General features: G+C 38.1%; 1 protein-coding gene across 2 annotated transcripts in view; it reads left to right on the top strand.

Moving 5' to 3' along the window:
• The window catches only part of SLC30A4 (solute carrier family 30 member 4), a 31289-nt gene extending 16386 nt beyond the window's left edge, over positions 1-14903 (top strand). For both annotated transcript variants that reach the window (XM_045900148.3, XM_045900147.3), the window contains 5 exons: positions 3317-3470; positions 5163-5361; positions 6083-6188; positions 6978-7112; positions 7867-14903. In XM_045900148.3, the coding sequence (XP_045756104.1) occupies positions 3317-3470; positions 5163-5361; positions 6083-6188; positions 6978-7112; positions 7867-8021 (749 nt within the window). In that variant the 3' untranslated portion in view covers positions 8022-14903. The remainder of the gene's footprint in view (positions 1-3316; positions 3471-5162; positions 5362-6082; positions 6189-6977; positions 7113-7866) is intronic.
• Positions 14904-18754: the final 3851 nt, after the last annotated feature.

Here is an 18754-nt window from a genome sequence, read left to right on the forward strand (position 1 = left end):
CTGCGCATGCACACACACTCTTGCAGGACTCCCAATATGTCTGAAATATTGCATGGGATATACTTATCCTAAAATATTATTTATCTGAAATGCAAATTTAACTAGACATCCAGTATTTTATCTGGCATACCTACTAGTGTAACTTACCACTTATCATCCAAACCAGGACACTTTTGAGAGTGAAGTGGGACATTTTTAATAATTATGCCAGGACAGCAGACATAAATTGGGACTATCCCAGGAAAACTGTATTGTCAACCTAATTATAGGGGGTTTTGAAAGAATTTTTAAGTATTGGTTTTAGATTTTCGTAAGCAATCACAACTTTGTCATTAACTTGTATAGTTATGAATTTTTATAAGAGTATTGCTTTATAATTTTAGATTAACAATTTGATTAAGTCATCTTAAAAACTCTATGGCCTAATTGGTAGCTTCAACCTTGACTACATGATAAAGTTCTCTTTTTCGGGCGGGGTGTGTGGAGGGGAAGAGTTTGAGAAGAATTGGTATTTTTTAAGTAAATTTTACCCCCAGCGTAGGGCTCGAACTCACAACCCCCAGATCAAGAGTTGCATGCTCTACTGTCTGAGCCAGCCAGTTGCCCCAGAATTGGTATATGTTAAATACCAATTTTATTTATTTATTTTTTTAAGATTTTATTTATTTATTTGACAGAGAGAGACACAGTGAGAGAGGGAACACAAGCAGGGGGGAGTGGGAGAGGGAGAAGCAGGCTTCCCGTGGAGTAGGGAGCCTGATGTGGGGCTCAATCCCAGGAGCCTGGGATCATGACCCGAGCGGAAGGCAGACGCTTAATGACTGAGCTGCCCAGGCGACCCTGTTAAATACCAATTTTAAAGAGAAAGTTCTCTTACTTTGTGAGTAAAATGAAGCACTGCTAGTACATGAAATTTACGGTTTAAAAATATTTTAGTTATTTTTTTTAATACTTGTGTACTTTACCAGCAGTTATAATTTAAGACGAGAAATTCCATGCATTTTCTGTCTTGTATTTGGCTTAATTCTTCTCTTCTAACCAATCTACTTATTGTTTTTTGGGATTTAGTAAATAACCTATTATTCACATTTAGCTTACCCTTAATTGTATAGCCTTTTATCATCTCCCCTTGCTCAACCTAACTAACCTCATTCAGCAAATCCATCCATAAATATTTGCTACATGACAACCACTCTGCTGAATGTCACAGAAAATGTGATGTGGAATGGAACTGGTCCTGTCCTCAAGCTGCTGAGAGTCTGCACTTGATGTGGTAGTCTCTCCACAGCTTTGTGTATTTCAGAGTGTCTTTCTCGGTCTTCTTCAGCCGCATGTGTCTTTTGAAGTGTGATGATTAGTATGTCAGAAATAGGCGTACCATGGTTTTTTGTTTTGTTTTGTTTTCATACCATGGTTTTGAATACAAAAACCATGGTTTTGTATGTTGTGTTCTCCCAACATTTGTTCTGCTAATGCACAGGATTTTATTGGAGTTTAGCTACATTACTGAGATGTGTTCAGGAAACAGCTTATAACTGCTAGATAACTTTCCTCTGTTGTAATTTATGCATCAGAATAAAAATGTATCAAAGTTCAATATATTTGAACTGCCTGGAACCTTTGAGCAGTGACTTGACTCAGATAACAGTTTCCCAGATTGTTTTACCTTTAACAAGATCAGTGTCTGGTTTCTCTAAAGGAAAAGTTTTCTTTAAAAGTATTTTCTTGCTTTTATTATTTTGAGTGTCAGTAGTTGTTTTATATTATAATGTTAGTTATTTAAAGATGTAAGTACTTCCCATTGCCCTATTGTGTTATCTTGAAAAGATACAAGATTATCTCTACTGTATACTCACATGGTAAAAGTTCACATGATATAAGAGCATATATAGTGCAGTCGTCCCTGTCTCCCAGCCACCCATTTTCTTCATAACCAGTTTTTTTATCAGTATTTTGTATGTCCTTTCAAAGATTACATGTACAGATATTATTTATGTATTCTCTTTTTTCTTCTCACAAATAGTAACATACCATACACACTTTGCTTTTTTCACATTACATTGTATCTTGGAGATTACTCCTTATCAGAACATAAAAAGCTATATCCTTTTTTTAACAGCTGCATAGTATTCCGTGTTATCGGGCCCTTACTAATCACTTTTTTATTGATTTCAGTTGTTTGCTATTATATACAGTGCTTGATGAATAACTTCATAACACACCTCATTTTGCATATGTGTAGCTCAGTTAACATGAATGTGTATATCATTCCAAGAAGAAGAATTTCTGGGTCAAAGTGCATTCATGAATACTTGCATGCCTTATTATTTTTCTTTAGCCTAAAAGTAATAATGTGTTTGTGGTAAAACTTAAAACATTTCAAACATTACCAAAAAGAATAAAATGAAAACTAAGTTTCCCAAGCTCCTAGTCCCACTTCCCAGATGTAACACTTTCTTGTCTTTCTTGTGATTATCAATTTGCCTGATTTTTTTTTCTTTTTTTAACATAAATGGCTTTATGATATTCCACTATATGTATATATTATACTTTATCCATTAAGTTCCTCATTGATGGACATTTAAGCTCTCTCCAGATATTTTTTGATACTAGTGAAGTTACAGTGAAAAACCTTGTAGGTATATCTTTGCATGTATATCATGTGTTCTATTGAACAGATTCCTAGAATCAAGGAATACATGCATTTAAAATTTTGCTTCATTTTACTAACTGCTCTCCAAAAAGATAGTTCCACTTGATACTTCCACCAGTATATCCTTGCTAACTGTGGCTATCATCAAACTTTTTAATATTTACCAATTTAGTAAGGGATAAAAAACAATTATATTCTTATTTGAATTTCTTGTATTATGATTGATTTTGATAAATTGGTTGTTTCTGTTAATTTTCTCTGTATTAGTATTTGTGTCCTTTATCCATTTTTGTTATGCATTCTTCACTTTGTTATTGATTTGTAAGTGTACTTTTCTACTGGGAAATTAGTCTGTGATCATGTACGTTACAAATAATTTTTTTCAGTTTTTCATTCTTTACCATGTATGTGGTCTGTTAAATATACACAGTTTGACCTTAAAGAGATGAGGGGAAAGTGGGGAGTGGTGAGAATGAATTGGTGGAGAATCCAGAGCAAACTACTAAACACTTTTTAAATAAGGAAAATAACATGACAGAAATGATACAGTGTTTTCATCTCTTCAGAGGAAAGATATAAATAAAATATTGTACAATATTTAATTTGTATGAAGTGTAATAATCATGCTACAGATATATTTGTTGTTTATATTTTTCCCTCCAGAGGTTTTATCAGCTATGATTAGTGTGCTGTTGGTGTATATACTTATGGGATTCCTCCTATATGAAGCTGTCCAAAGAACTATCCATATGAAATACGAAATAAATGGAGATATAATGCTCATCACTGCAGCAGTTGGAGTTGCTGTTAATGTAATGTAAGCTCTATTTAAAAAAAAAATTTAATAGCTTTATTTTTTAGAATAGTTACAGGTTCACAGCAAAATTGAGCGGAAGGTGCAGAGATTTCCCATATACCCGCTGCCTTCATACATGCATAGCTTCCCCCATTAAGAACATCTTCCATCAGAGTGGTACATTTGTTACAGTTGATGAACCAGCATTAACACATTACCATACAGCATCCCTAGTTTACATCCGTATGTAATTCTCTTGGTGTTGTATATTCTATGGGTTTGGACAATTTTATAATGGCATGTACATACCATTATGGTATCATATGCTCTATATTATTTTCACATTAATATTTTTAAGTTCTGTGAACTTAGAGACTATTATACCATGCATTCAGTAATGTGCAGTGGTATTTTTATGTATTTTTAAATTATATGGCATATTAATTTTTCTTATGTTAATAAAACACTGATGGAATTATAAATTTCTCATTTGCTCAGTTATACTGAAATTTGACAAATAATTTGGAATTTAAGTGGGACAAAGTTTTTTTTTTAACTTTTATATTAACAAGATTTTTTTTAAACTATAAACTTTTTCCCTGAAAACTATGAAATTTTTAGGTTATATACTTATTTGGACCAGTAGTCAGAAAACTTTTCTGTAAAGGTCCAGATAGTAACTATTTTAGGCTTTGAGAGCCTGGCAGTTTCTGTCACAACTGCTCAACTCTGCGGTTAGACAACAAAAGCAGCCACATTTAGTATGTAAACAGATGAGTACAGCTGTGTCCCAATAAAACTTTATTTACAAAAACAGGCAGTGGGCCACCTATGGTTTACAGACCATGGTTTGCCAATCCCTGCCCTACTGGCGTCTGTTCCCACTTAAAATAAAATCAAAGTCCTTACCATGGCCTTTTTAATAAGATCCTGTGTGCCTCTCTAACTCATACCTTAGCATTCTTGCTCAATCTATTTATTTATTTATTTATTTAAAGATTTTATTTATTTATTTATTTATTTATTTATTTGTCAGAGAGAGAGAGAGAGAGAGAGAGCGAACACAAGCAGGGGGAATAGCAGGCAGAGGGAGAAGCAGGCTCCCTGATGAGCAAGGAGCCCTACGTGGGGCTCCATCCCAGGACCCTGGGATCATGACCTGAGCCGAAGGCAGACGCTTAACTGAGCCACCCAGGCGTCGTCCCTTCTTGCTCACTTTAGTCTCGCCACAGCAACTGTCCTGCTTTTTTGAAACACATAGAGCACATTTTCTTCTAAGGGCCTTTGCCCTGGTATTCCTGCGACTTAGCATACCCTTACACCACCACATGCTGCTTCCTGACTTGATCCAGGTTTCTGCCCAGAAGGACTCTCAGGCCTTCTCTGACAGACTGCACTGCCCCAGCACTCTCCATCCCCTCGCCGTGTTTTACTTCTCTTCAAACCATTTGCATTGCCTGGCAGTATATTATGTATTTCTTTGTTTACTTCTCTGCCTTCTGTACTAGAACATAAGCTCCATGGGGATAGGGATATGTCTGTCTTATTCACTGTTTTGACCCCAATACCTAGAACAGTACCTGATATATAATAGGTGCTCATATATATATTAAATGAATGAGTTCCATGTTGCCTCATTAATGTCTGATTTGTAACAAATATTTTTACCAACAATACTAGGAAGAATAATAATGTTTTCTTTTATTTTGACAGAATGGGGTTTCTGTTGAACCAGTCTGGTCACCACTCCCATTCCCACTCCCTGCCTTCAAATTCTCCTACCACAGGTTCTGGCTGTCGGCACAACCATGGGCAGGACAGCCTGGCAGTGAGAGCTGCATTTGTACATGCCTTGGGGGACTTGGTGCAGAGTGTTGGTGTACTAATAGCTGCATACATCATAAGATTCAAGGTAATAGGATTGCTGGTTTTTCTATTTTAAAATATATTTCATTTCAATATTAAAAATATTAAGGTAATTGTCTTTTATCAATATACTGGATATCAAAGCCAGCCTTACTCATTTTGCATTTAGGTAGGCTTCATTGAGCCATCAGTATAGCTCTTTTGCTAGCAGTAAACATGATAGTGTCATTTCACAGAGTTAACTTGTCTGTAGCTGGCTTCTAGACTGCCTTCACTAGGGAACTCAATTTTAAGCCATGTCACTGAACTGCTAGGTACCAGAATGTACACTGGACTAGAAATCCAGAGATTTGGGTTCTAGTCTTGGCTCTGCCATTAATGCTTTGATTCTGAGCAAGTCCCTCCTCTTTTATATGAGAGGCTTAGACCAAATATGTGGCTGCTAAAAGTCCTTCCAGCTCTCATATTCTATGGTTCTGGGTGGAAGATTTAGGGAAGGCACAGAGGAAAACAATAGAACAAATGATCAAACTTCTGGAATTAGGTCTTACAAGGAAAGGCAAAAAAAAAAAAAAAAAAAATTTTTTTTTTAACAATCTAGGAAAGACTGAAGATGTTTCTCAATTGCAGTATCCAAAAATAAAGGTATTCTTCAGTCCTGGTATAGAAGGCTAAAGAACAGGGGCAGAGTATGGCTTGCTTTGCTTTACAGTCTGTTTTATGTTGGTCTGTATTTAATCACACAGTTTTGTTCTGTCACCTTTCAGCCAGAATACAAGATTGCTGATCCCATCTGTACATATGTATTTTCATTACTTGTGGCTTTTACAACATTTCGCATCATATGGGACACAATAGTTATAATACTAGAAGGTAAGATCTCATTATAATATCCCCATTGTGGGTTTATTACCTCCCTTAATCAGACTGACGGTGGGGGGCACTCTAGAGTAAGAGTCATGTCTTTCCTTTCTCTTTACTGATGCTCATTAGGCTATAGTTACACGACTTTATGTGTATGTAGCATATAAGAATTGATGTACTCTTCCCTCTGTTACCCATTTGATCCTTATAATAGCTAAGAAAAGTAGGTAAGGTGGACATTATCCCCATTTACCAACGAGGAAATTGAGCTTCAGAGGGGTAACATAACTTGCTTACTTAAGGTAATGCTGCTAATAAACTGTAGAGCTGGGACAAAAATACAACTCTTTTGATTCTTGATATAATTATGTTTAGTGGCTTATTAATTCCTTAATTCCCATTTAACTTGATACTTTGTTATATTTTCAACATGCCTACTTACTGATATTATGTCTAAGTATGTAAGTTCTCAACAGCAGGTTCATCATCATTGGATGGTCCCCCTTTTTTTTTTCCTTTTTTTGTGTATCCCAGCTTATTTGTTAAATGAAGTATTCAGGTTTGATATTTCTTTTAGCGAGAGTGAACATTTTAAAAATTATTAACCTCTTATACATATCTTGCTTTATGTGTGCATGGTTTATCTTAAAGTATTAAGATATTTTAAAGTGTCCATTTAAACTGAATTTGATAAAGCCATTTGGTTTCTTTGGGGAAAAAAAAAAGCTCTATCATTTATGTATAGCTTTCTTCCCCAAAATAAGCTTTACTTATAAATGATATATTCTGAACTAATAGGTGTACCAAGCCATTTGAATGTAGACTATATCAAAGAAGCCTTGATGAAAATAGAAGATGTATATTCCGTGGAAGATTTAAATATCTGGTCTCTTACTTCAGGAAAACCTACTGCCATCGTACACATACAGCTAAGTATGTTGCTGATAGCAAATGCTGGGGTTGATGGACTTTCTCTTTAGAATTAAACATCTGTGCTTATAATTAAGCAGGAAGACTTTTCTGCTGGAAAGATTTGCTTTAAGGGAGGGGTCAGGCTTTTCAAAAGGTGTGTTGCAGATCAGTAACAGCAGAGCAATAATTTTCGATCTCTGAGATCTTTCTGAGAGAGAGAGCAAGCGAGCACAACAGGGAGGGACAGACAGAGAAGCAGACTCCCCGCTGAGCAGGGAGCTCAACACAGGACTCAATCCCAGGACCCCTGGATCATGACCTGAGCTGAAGGCAGATGCTTAACCGACTGAGCCACCCAGGCGCCCCTAAGATGAGACATTACAAATTGATTTTTGCCTTCAGATTAAGGCATGAAGTATATTTACCATGCTTTTCCTATGTAAGAAAAGCTAGACCTGTTTTTATTTCCTAAAGTCATTTCACAGATTGATGCTTTTTATTTATCAAAATAATATGTATATGGGTTTATTAAAAAAAAAACAGGCAAAAGATTTGTAATTGATGTCTAGTATTCTTTCTCTACCTGCGAGTGGACTGGAGGGATTGGAATAATGAGAAGCCATCCTGGCTTTGGAAACTGGCGTACTTCTCTAACAGAGTAGCTTCAAGGGGGAGAAATCAAACGAATAAGAATAGGTTCACTGTATATTGTTATTCCCCTGTGTCATTGTAACTGTGTACAATGAATAGTAATAGTATTTTCTTGACATTGCAGTTCCTGGAAGTTCATCTAAATGGGAGGAAGTACAGTCCAAAGCAAAGCATGTATTATTGAACACATTTGGCATGTATAAATGCACTGTTCAGCTTCAGAGTTACAGGCAAGAAGTGGACAGAACTTGTGCACATTGTCAGAGTTCCAGTCCTTAACTTGATACGTTTTGGGGACTACTGCCTTATTCATCCTGCAGTCACAGAGCTGAGGGCAGTAAATGCGCACATCTGCCTGAGGAAATGGACTCCCTACCAGCTGTGTCCACATCAAGCAGGGTCCCTCAGAACAGTCACTCCAGCCGGACAGCACTAGTTTCTGTTTAATGGTAAGATGAGACTTCACCCTGATTGTCAGATGAAGGTGTTTCCAAAACACTATTCACAGAGTAAGATGTGACTCCACGGATACCTCAAAGAAGACAATCCAAGACCACACTGCATTAATTATGACAAAGTACATGTCTTAAAGGAAGCATCAAGAATTCAGTATTTGCATTTAAAAATCCTTTTTAAAGACCATTTTTTATCAAGCCAGTGCTGGAAAACTGAATTTTTTTTATTATGTAATCTTGACATTCGGCTTCTGAAATTTGACACCCAGCTCTCTTTTTACAGAAATTATTTCTCAGCAGATTTCAGAGAGTACTAGACATTATCCAGAGAGTGGAATAAGCATGTATTCCCACATTTCAGAAATGTTTTATTTCACAAATAACTTAGTTATTATTATAGTTATACTTTATAAACAGTTTTTTCCAGATGTTATGGGGTTTTGCATCTCAGAGTTAACATTTTGGGTTATTTGTAATCTTAATCAGAACCAAATCTTTACATATTGTGATCACTGTCATTAGGATTATTTAGGAAGTATTTTCAATACTATTCTGAATCGCAGAAGTTCATCTTAAACTCAAGTTACAATATGATAATGTAAAACAAAATATAGGAGTAAGGATGGAGTGTGGAATGTCAGATTTAAGTCTTCCTGAAATCATTTTTATTGTTCATGGAATTATCTTTACTTAAGAATAGGAGGAGACTGCAAAATATAAACAGTGGTCCTCTGTCCTTTCAAGAACTAGAAGTTTGCTTGGTACCTTGCTTCTGGCCTCCTTACCAGTTAGTCAGTTTGGGGCCTTTCCGGGTAAAACTCTGGAGGACTAAGGGTCAGTTTATAATGCCCATCTTTCACATGTGGATTAACCACATTCCTCCAGAGAGATTTTCTGTTTGATGATATGGGTTAGGGATTCTCCAGGGACTCCAGAAACCCTAAGATATAATTTTGAGGTTTTCCAATAATACCACAGCAGAAATGCCCAAAGAGATAGGGAGAAGACATTACTCTGGAAAAAAAGAAAGAAAGAAAGAAAGAAAAGTCGAGGGTTTTTGACCTAGTGTTTGTGTTTTTCAAAGCACAGGAATAGGGATGGACATTCAGTCTGTGGTGTGGGGAGGCTAACCATGAAACTTTCCAAACTGAATGCAACCTAATTGGTAACAGTTGTGTTAAAGAGGCAGCTGTGACTATTCATGTTCCATTTTGCAACTGTTGGTTTTGAGATTATCTTTATGCACTTCAGGAGTCCATTTTCACAGGGACAGTTTCTTAACCAAGAATGGCTATGGTTCTTTGGGTTCGCAGAGACTCATGAGTAGAGTACAGTGTACTGGACAGACAGGTTATGAACTGAAAGCCTACATAAACATGCAGATGACTTATAAATATCAAAGAAGGATAGGAAACAGATTTCCTCTTTTTACCAAGTACCTCACTGTAAGTAAACTGAAGATAAAATCTGAATTTACCTGAAAGATGATTATGAGTTGATCGTATCCCCCAAAAAAGGGTTGATGAGGGTTAATGGTATTGAGTAAAATCCAGTAAGTATTTACTGAATTGAATTGAAAATTAACTTTAGGGGATTCTTACTGTGGATCCATTTAAAATAATGATTTGAATTTTTCAAAAATTTGGGTGGTATATAAACTGTTTAAACCAAAATTCTCATAAATATGGAAGGCAAGTAAGAATAAATGAGAAGCATTTCAGTGGACATCTGGGCATTTATGGACTTTGGGGTGCCTAGCAAGAGAAAGGAAAAGAATATCCATTATATGCTAATGGATTTTCCCATATTTGTAGTTGTTTCCCATGTCCACGGAGCTTGTTTCTTGTAAACTTCCCTTTATCTTAAATAGGTATATCTTACTTTTCATATCAACCTATTTCTTGAAAAGTTACTTGATAAAACAGTCTAAAATCCATTCGAGGATTGAAAAGGAGCCTTTTGTAAAATGCAGAAACACTGAAAACTTCTGTGAATCTTAATGACTGTGTTCTATTTAAAGTGAGGTACACATGAAGTTTCCTGTCTTTGTCTTTTGTAGCAAGGATTACAGATTTTGTACTTTACTGGGTCTGTGAGACTGAGAATTGATAGATTTCCCTTTTTGTAACTTGACAAAACCCACAAAGCAGTGTGTGAATTTAGCAGATACGACCAGGGGACCAGGGAGTGGTCTGCCTCTGATAAGGAGCCTTGGGTCTGTCCCTCACCTGCCGAGCTGCAACCCCAAGTTACACCCCTCAGCCAGCCCTCACAGGAAGAGTTCACCATCCTGTGACAAGCGGTGGCGAATTGTGGATAAACACCTAGCATGGTTAATTTTGCACTGGGAGAACAGATCACAGCATAAAAACTAGGCAGTTTCTTCAGTGTGATGTATTTTAATTAACATTTGCAAATAATCAGAGTTACTTGTATACATAAAACCCGTGTTTCCCAACTCTGGCCAGAGGGCAGGGTTTTGATTTTAGGGAAAGACCTATTTTTCATTAACGATCATGCTGCCTTAGAAATCTAATGTGAGGAATACAGTTGAATAAGGCATCTCTCAGAGGGCTTTGAAATGAAGAACCACAAGCAAATGGAATTCCCACATACACTTTATATTAGAGCTGTGCCTTGTGTAACGTGAGCCCAGGTTTTCGCAGCTTGCAGCTCCCATCAGTATTGTTTGCCAAATCACAGGATCTCTTATTTTACTGTTTTCTTTTCAGATTTTGGTACTTTATTTGCATTTTCTAAAATTAAGTTTCCTGCTCTTGAAAGTCTCAGTGTTCTGGTTCTGTCTCTTGAACTCAAGTGTCTTCACTGACAGTGTTTGTCTTTAGTAGAATTTTCCCAGAATAGACACAGGCGAGATTAGATACATGAGCTTTCCGTTCATTTTAATGTGAGGAAAACCATCTTTCAGAAACAAAGCACCATTTATAAATGTATTTCTAGGTGAGGAAGAACGTTTTTTTTTAACAGCTGCTTGTCCTGATCCAAATTTCTCTGCACACTGAACTTTACAGAATAAGTATGATAGCAATAGACTACACTGTACAGCCATGAGTGAAGATCATTTCTAGTAAGACTCTGGGTTTTGTTTCTCAAACAACTACTCATTACTTTAGAAAAGATAGTCATTCACTTCTGAAACAAGCACAATTAGCTAAATTTCTTTTCTTTTTTCTTTTTTTCTTTTTTATTATTTTTAGTAGGCTCCACGCTGAGCTTAAACCCACGACCCTGAGATCAAGGCCTAAAGTGAGATCAATTGCTTGATTGATCGGTTGCTTAACCGACTGAGCCCCCCAGGCCCCCCTACATTTTCCTTTTATGAATTTATATAAATTGGTTCACCATGATGAATAGTGTGTTCTTACAGAATTTGAACCCCTTTGGAATAAGGTTTTAGGCAATTTTGCTGTTGACTCTAGCTTACATATAGTAAATTTAAAGTTATAGAATGTGTTAATAGATATAAGATTAGTTCATTTGGCTCAGTTTGTCTTGGAACCAAGCTTAGCTCATGAGCCAGCTGGGTATTAGTCACAAATGAGTAGTGACACCTTGCTATATATGCTGTGTTGAGGGGGGACAAGTCGGACTTCAAAGGATTGAAGTTTTATTTCTAACTACAGATCTGTCATGTGCATCTTGCCAGACAGGACATCCGACTTACAGCTCACCAATCAGGGATATTTTTTGTGATGTTGGTAGGAACCTGCAAATTAGAAGAAATTGTCGTGGGGGAGTTCCTCAGTATGGAACTGTGTATGTGCATGCAGGTCATCCTGTCACTGATTTCTCGCTTACAGAGGGTTCACGCTGTTCTTCTAATCATAGTGTGAGGACCAACGAACATTTTCTGATTTTTGGTAAGACTGAAAAACATTTATGGAGACTTCCCCAATTAAATCTATGACAGTGTCAAAATAATGTAATTAAGTATATCCTGAAGTAACTGCAACGCAAAATTGAAATGGCCAGTAGTATGTCAGCTTTGCACCTGGAAGATACTGTGTATTTGGAAAGCTTTTGCTTCTCTAAAAAAAATATGTTATTAAGTAAGCCATATCCCCTTTAAGAAATTGTATATACTTTTCCATTTGCCCTTTCAGAAACCAGGTATTTTGCATATGATTGATTTTAGGAAGATTTTGAAGCTGGGGTTTGCCCATGTAATTTAAGATCAAAGTATAGTATATGTATATGTACCATATTTGCAATTTTCAAATTGTAATTTCCTATACATTTATTAAAGTATTGTTTTGCTGTGTGGTTTATTAAAAAATGAAAATATACAACCCCCCTTAAATCTCTGGGTTTTTTTTTTATTGATTAAATAATAGCAGTAGGCCTTAAAACATGATAATCTTAAAAAGCATGAGAAAGTGGATTATAACCTAATTAGTTTTATCAAATCAGATGGTAATGCCCTCTTAGATGTTTAAGAAATAAACCTGAAAAAAACCTTCCAGATAAGGAAAAAAAAGATACTAAAAGAATCTGTAACTTTTTCTGTCACTTTTAATATCCCTGCAGCCCCAGCAACAGTGGCAGAAAGGGAAGAGCGAGGCTCCCGCTCGAGTAAGATTGGTCAGGGCCTCCGTGAAGTCTGGGCGTGATGACCTGCTGACCCTCCGGGAGTGTAGGTGAGGGGTTGGTCAGCACACACTGCTTCACCGGCCAAGTCTGGCCTACAGCCTGATTTGTGTGGCCCAAGGAGCTCAAAATGGTGTTTATATTTTTTTAATGGTTAAAAAACATCAGAAGAGTAAGAATATGCTATGAAAATTAAGTTGAACTTTGTTCGTCAAGCACAGCCATACTCCTTAGACCGTGGATCGTCTGGCTGCTTCCATGCCACAGTCGCAGAGAGTAGAGGAGTTGGGACACATACAAAGAGATTTGCTCTCCGATCATTTATAGGACGAGTTTGCCTGCCCCTGGTGTACACTGTTGTACCCTTTCAGGCTATAACAGCATATATGGGTGCAGCAAACTTGTCCAGATCCTGTTGGAAGTTTGAGATGGGCCAATCTGAAGGTTACCTGAGCCACCAAAGGTTCTCTCCCTCCCTTTGTCTTTTTTATTTTCTATATCCTCCTCAGAGTTGGGGGCAGAAAGAGGAAGAGAGTGGCAAGGTTTCAAATGTGCCATATGACCTAATGTACACTAGCAAAGCAGTTTTCTACCCCGAACACCAGGATCATTTAACAACACTTTTCAAGGGGCGCCTGGGTGGCTCAGAATCCAACTCTTGGTATCAGCTCAGGTCATGAGCTCAGCGTTGTGAGATCGAGCCCTGCATCAGGCTCCATGCTCAGCAGGAAGTCTGCTTGGGATTCTCTCCTTTCCATCTGCCCCCACCCTGCGTATGTGCACGCTCTCTCTCTCTAAAAAAATGAATCAAAATACTTTTTTTTTTTTTAAAGATTTTTTATTTATTTGAGAGAGAGAATGAGAGAGAGAGCATGAGAGGGGGGAGGGTCAGAGGGAGAAGCAGGCTCCCCGCTGAGCAGGGAGCCCGATGCGGGACTCGATCCCGGGACTCCAGGATCATGACCTGAGCCAAAGGCAGTCGCTTAACCAACTGAGCCACCCAGGCGCCCCAAAATACTTTTCAATATAAAGGTTTATTTACTTGATTTTTAAATTTTAAGTTATGACAAAAGGGAAATTAAAATGTATATATGTCAAGTATCTCAGGTAGTTTGTGCCAACTGGGAGCTCACAAGTGAAAAATAACCTTTTATCTGTTAAATAAGATGAAAATTGGGGGGTTCCTGGGTGGCTCAGTCGGTGAAGTGTCTGCCTTGGGCTCAGGTCATGATCTCAGGGCCCTGAGATAGAGCCCCCTGTTGGGCTCCCTGCTCAGCAGGGGGTCTGCTTTTCCCTCTCCTCCCCGCTTGTGCTCACTCTTGCTATCTCTGTCGCTCTTTCTCAAATAAAATCTTTAGAAAAAGAAAAGATGAAAATTGGTTATTGGGCTTTTAAAATATGTTCTTTAAAATTTTCCAGTCACTTAGGGAAAGATACATCTATTTTTGAAAATAATAATGATACATAGTTTTAGATAAGTTAATACTAGTGAGATGTTACATATTATTTGATTACTTACCTAGCTAGATCTATCTAAAATGTTGTGCCTTTTTTTTTTGGTCCACATCAGATGCTAAAATAAATTCTAAGTTGGGGTAATAGCCTTACAAACTCTTATTTATGCCAAACTTTTGGTTTTATTTATTAGAATAATGTTTGGTTATAATTCTTTTTTGTTTTGTTTTGTTTTGGTGGGTAGCAAAGGAAGGTTTATTGAGTGATAGCAAAGTGATAGTACAAAGCTCCCAAGGAGGGAGGGGACCCAAGAGGGTTGCCCGGTTATAATTCAATTCCAACTATGATCTATTATAATTGCGTAAGCTATGAAATAGCCTAAGCATAAGCAGGAAGTATGAAGCTTTATGACTAAATATGATCTCTACATAAATCATCTGTTTAAGATTAATTAGGAGGTTTAAAAACCCAGCCTCAGTGAGATATTACCAAAGATCTCATCATTTTCAAGCAGCATTCTGGGTTAAGGCTCTCCTGTGACTTTTACAGAACATGAACTATAAAGTCTGGCGTATGGGTATTACCCAATAAATATAAAGATGATACTTTGTAATTTACCAAATAGCTTCCATGTCTCCTTTCCTGAACTTTTCAAAAATTCATTCTGGTTTGACTTTCAGATTCCTATTGTCAATGTTTTACTTGCCAGTTTCTGCATGTTGGTTTGTGGGGTTGGTTGGTTGGTTTGTTTTTTAACACTTCTGTTCTCTTTAACAGTTAAAAAATGCCATGGAAAAAGTGTGTGGGGGTTGGTTTTTCTACAAAATATATCGAGCTATTTCTTGGTAAGAAAGTAGGATTTTTTTTTTAGAAGATTTTATTTATTTATTTGACACAGAAAGAGAGAGCACAGGGGGAGCTGCAGGCAGAAGCAGAGGGAGAAGCAGACTCCCCACTGAGCAGGGAGCCCGATGTGGGGCTCAGTCCCAGGACCCTGGGGTCATGACCTGAGCCAAAGGCAGATGCTTAACCAACTGAGCCACCCAGGCGCCCTGGATTTTTTCTCTAATGGAAATTTTCAGAGACCCCATGAATGCAAGGCCAACCCTACAGCAAGACAGACCACCTCTGTTCCCTTGACTTTCCTAGGATTGCAGATCTGACCCCACCCTCTGTTATCTTTCCTCTACTTCCTTCCCAGAGGAATCCTGCTGACAGCATGAATTATTACAGGGGTATTTCCCTTAGACAATGATTCTAGTCAGGGCTTGAAAAAGTGAGGTGAAGATTAGAGTTTCCTGGACTTCCATTCATTAAATCATAGTCACCTGGGAAGGCTATGGACAAATCCTAGTTCCAACAGGCTCTTAATCACTTTACAGTTTGGCTGGAGTTTTCAGCATTATCTGAACACAAGCCCATTCCATCCTCTCTTTGCTTTTTTGTGTAAGAATGTTTTCCAAAGTCCAGCATTTTTTTTTTTTTTTAAAGATTTTATTTATTTATTTGACAGAGAGATACACAGCGAGAGAGGGAACACAAGCAGGGGGAGTGGGAGAGGGAGAAGCAGGCTTCCCACGGAGCAGGGAGCCCGATGTGGGGCTCGATCCCAGGACCCTGGGATCATGACCTGAGCCGAAGGCAGACACTTAACGACTGAGCCACCCAGGCGCCCCCAAAGTCCAGCATTTTTTTTAAAGCTCTAAGACAAAGCATTATATAATTCACAGTGTTTTAACCATTGATTCTGTATATAAATATATATATAAATATATATATAAGTGTGGTTTGAGAAGCATTCCCTAAGATACCATGATATTGAAATTGGGACATCTTAAAAAGTTGGCTCAATTGGTTAGAATTTTTTTTATAAGGTATATTGAGACTACTTTCAGATGCCATTCATTTTATAATCATTCAACCAAGAATTGATCTTTGAAATCTTCACCTCCCTCCTACTGAACATGTTATAGACTAGAACACGAAATTCCTATGGATTTTTCAAATTAAACAGGAAATGAAACAATACTATGTTTTTGGAGAGCATCTTGGGTCATACCCTCACTCCTACAAAGAGAAGATCAAACTCCTATTAGGGATGGCTTGAGAAACTGTGGCCAGTAGGATAAAATCCATCCTCTTGGTAAGGACCAAAAAATCCTTGTGATCTGGTGACAGCTCACTTCTCCACCGATAGTTCCAACCTTTCTACAACCACTACCCTACCCTCCATGCGTCAGCCATACTAAACTACAGTCAACTTTTGGTTAATGGGGGAAATATTTGCTAACATTTTTTTGAGGCTTTACAGCATTTCAGACACTGTACTGTGCACTTGATTAGGTAATTCTCATGATGGAATTTTGATGAATATTATAATCATTTTACAAATGAAGAAACTGAGACCAGGAGAAGTTAAGTACCTTGATGAAAGTCACGTAGGTAGAGTCATAATGCAGAAATAGAAGGTCACAGACAACTCTTAAATATAGTTATAACTAGTAAACAAGTGATACAAAAGGGATCCAGTGTAGACTAATGTAGTCAAAATCACAACCAAGTTTTAGATAATAGATGTATAAAAATAATGGAAGTATAATAGTTCAGGAACACTCAACTTTCTATAATTTATATGCATGCTTGGCAAAAAAAGCCAGAAGTTTACTCTATTTCTTAATTGAGTTCTTGTTTTTTGAGGCACCAGAATGGTACTAAATCAGGTCTCAGCATGTTGTTCTCACTAGCCTTTCCTCTCTTCATTCCTCAGCCTTCACAGCCATGACTGGGAAGGGTTGCGACCCAAACCATAGGGGCTGGGCTCCTTCTGGCCTTCCCTCGATAGCCTGCCACTGCTTTGCTCCCAGGACAGTGCACTTCTGTGTCCGCACCTGGTCTTGTTTGTGAGGGGAGGGGCTGTTTCACATTACAGTCAACATACATTGGGACCCGCTGGTCACAGCCAGCCCCCAAATCTTAAGTCAATGCTTACATTGCTTGGGGAGAGGGAAAGGTGGTTAAATCAAGGAGAAGGGGTTGTGCCCACCACTGGACTATCACCGAGACAGGATTAAGACCAAGAAACAGCTCAGAAATTCTACACTGAGAATGTGAACCATGGGAAACAACAAAAACACAAGCCTCCAATAATTCACAGAAATTTCCAGGAAGTCAGTGAACTTCCCACAAGCCATGGAATTTTGGGTTAAAGCTGATCTCATCTGGGTTGGGAGTGGGTAAGATCTAGTAGATATCTTGGGTTTGTTAGTAGATAGCTCCAAACCAAACAGATGCTTTCTCTGTGAGCTCACACAGAGGTATGGACTCAGAGCAGGCTGTTTAGATTTCCATCCTGGCCCTCCCTTCCTAACAGTGAGATTTGGGGAAAACTTATTGAACTTCTCTGTGCCTCAGTGTCTCTGTCTGCAAAACAGTAATATTAACTGTCCCTACCTCATGTGACTTTTATGAGGATTAAATGAGCTAGATAGTGAAAGTGCAGAGAACACATCATTATTACTACAAGTTTATCCCTTCACAGATGCACTGCCTTGGGTGCCTGGGTGGCTCAGTCTGTTGAACGTCTGCCTTCGACTCGGGTCATAATCCCAGGGTCCTGGGATCGAGTCCCACATTGGGCTCCTTGCCTCTGTCTCTCATAAGTAAATAAAAAAAAAAAAAAAAATGCACTGCCTATTATTTTTTTTTTACTTGACTAACTGAGCAGCGCCGGTCTTGCAGCTCATAGAACAAGGCAAATTTTCTTAGCTTCTGCTCCTTTGCCCCTTCTTTATCTGGAAGATCATTTCCCCAAGTTCTTGACCTCACGAAACGCAGCTCATCCTTAAAGACTCTCCTCGGGCATCATCTCCTCCAGAAAGCCTTCCTTGCTCTCCCTATGTGAATTAGGTCTGTGCCCACCTCCCCGATTTGGTCCCTGTGGGAGCCACCGCTGTCTGATGACCCACAAGCCCCTTGGGGAGGGACATAGGTCTTCTCTTTGAATTTCCAGTGTTGGAGACGCAGGAGGCCTGTGTGAATGTTCCCACAGTTGGAAATTCCACATCCACTAAATACCTATTTTTGCATGCAAATTCTTTTAAGGAGCCCTAAGAACGCCCATTGTCAATGCTGTAATCTCTTTCCCATAATGTAACTGAAACCCTAGCGTAAACCAGCTCCTCTGAAAAACATGTTCCAGATTGGCCATCTCCCAATAACAGAGAATTGGTTTCTTTATTCTTAGGGTATGTATAATTACAGCACAGCTATTCAAGAATTTCTGGTTATTTTCTGTGTCTCTTTAAGATTACAATAGAAGTGAGACACTCTTCTGAAACACCCCAGACAATTACACAATTAACTGCAACTAAATTGCTGTTAACAGCTAGCAGTTATTAGCACTTACAGAACCTGATCATCTCCGGGAGCCCGGTGGGAGCCCCGAGCTAGCTCCTGTCAATTCCAGTCTTGCTGGTGACAGCTTGTTCCTCTTAC

This window comes from Mirounga angustirostris, unplaced genomic scaffold (genome assembly GCF_029215605.1).
Source record: "Mirounga angustirostris isolate CCGP_5_RB_7025 unplaced genomic scaffold, mMirAng1.0.hap1 SCAF_9, whole genome shotgun sequence".
Classification (NCBI taxonomy): domain Eukaryota; kingdom Metazoa; phylum Chordata; class Mammalia; order Carnivora; family Phocidae; genus Mirounga; species Mirounga angustirostris.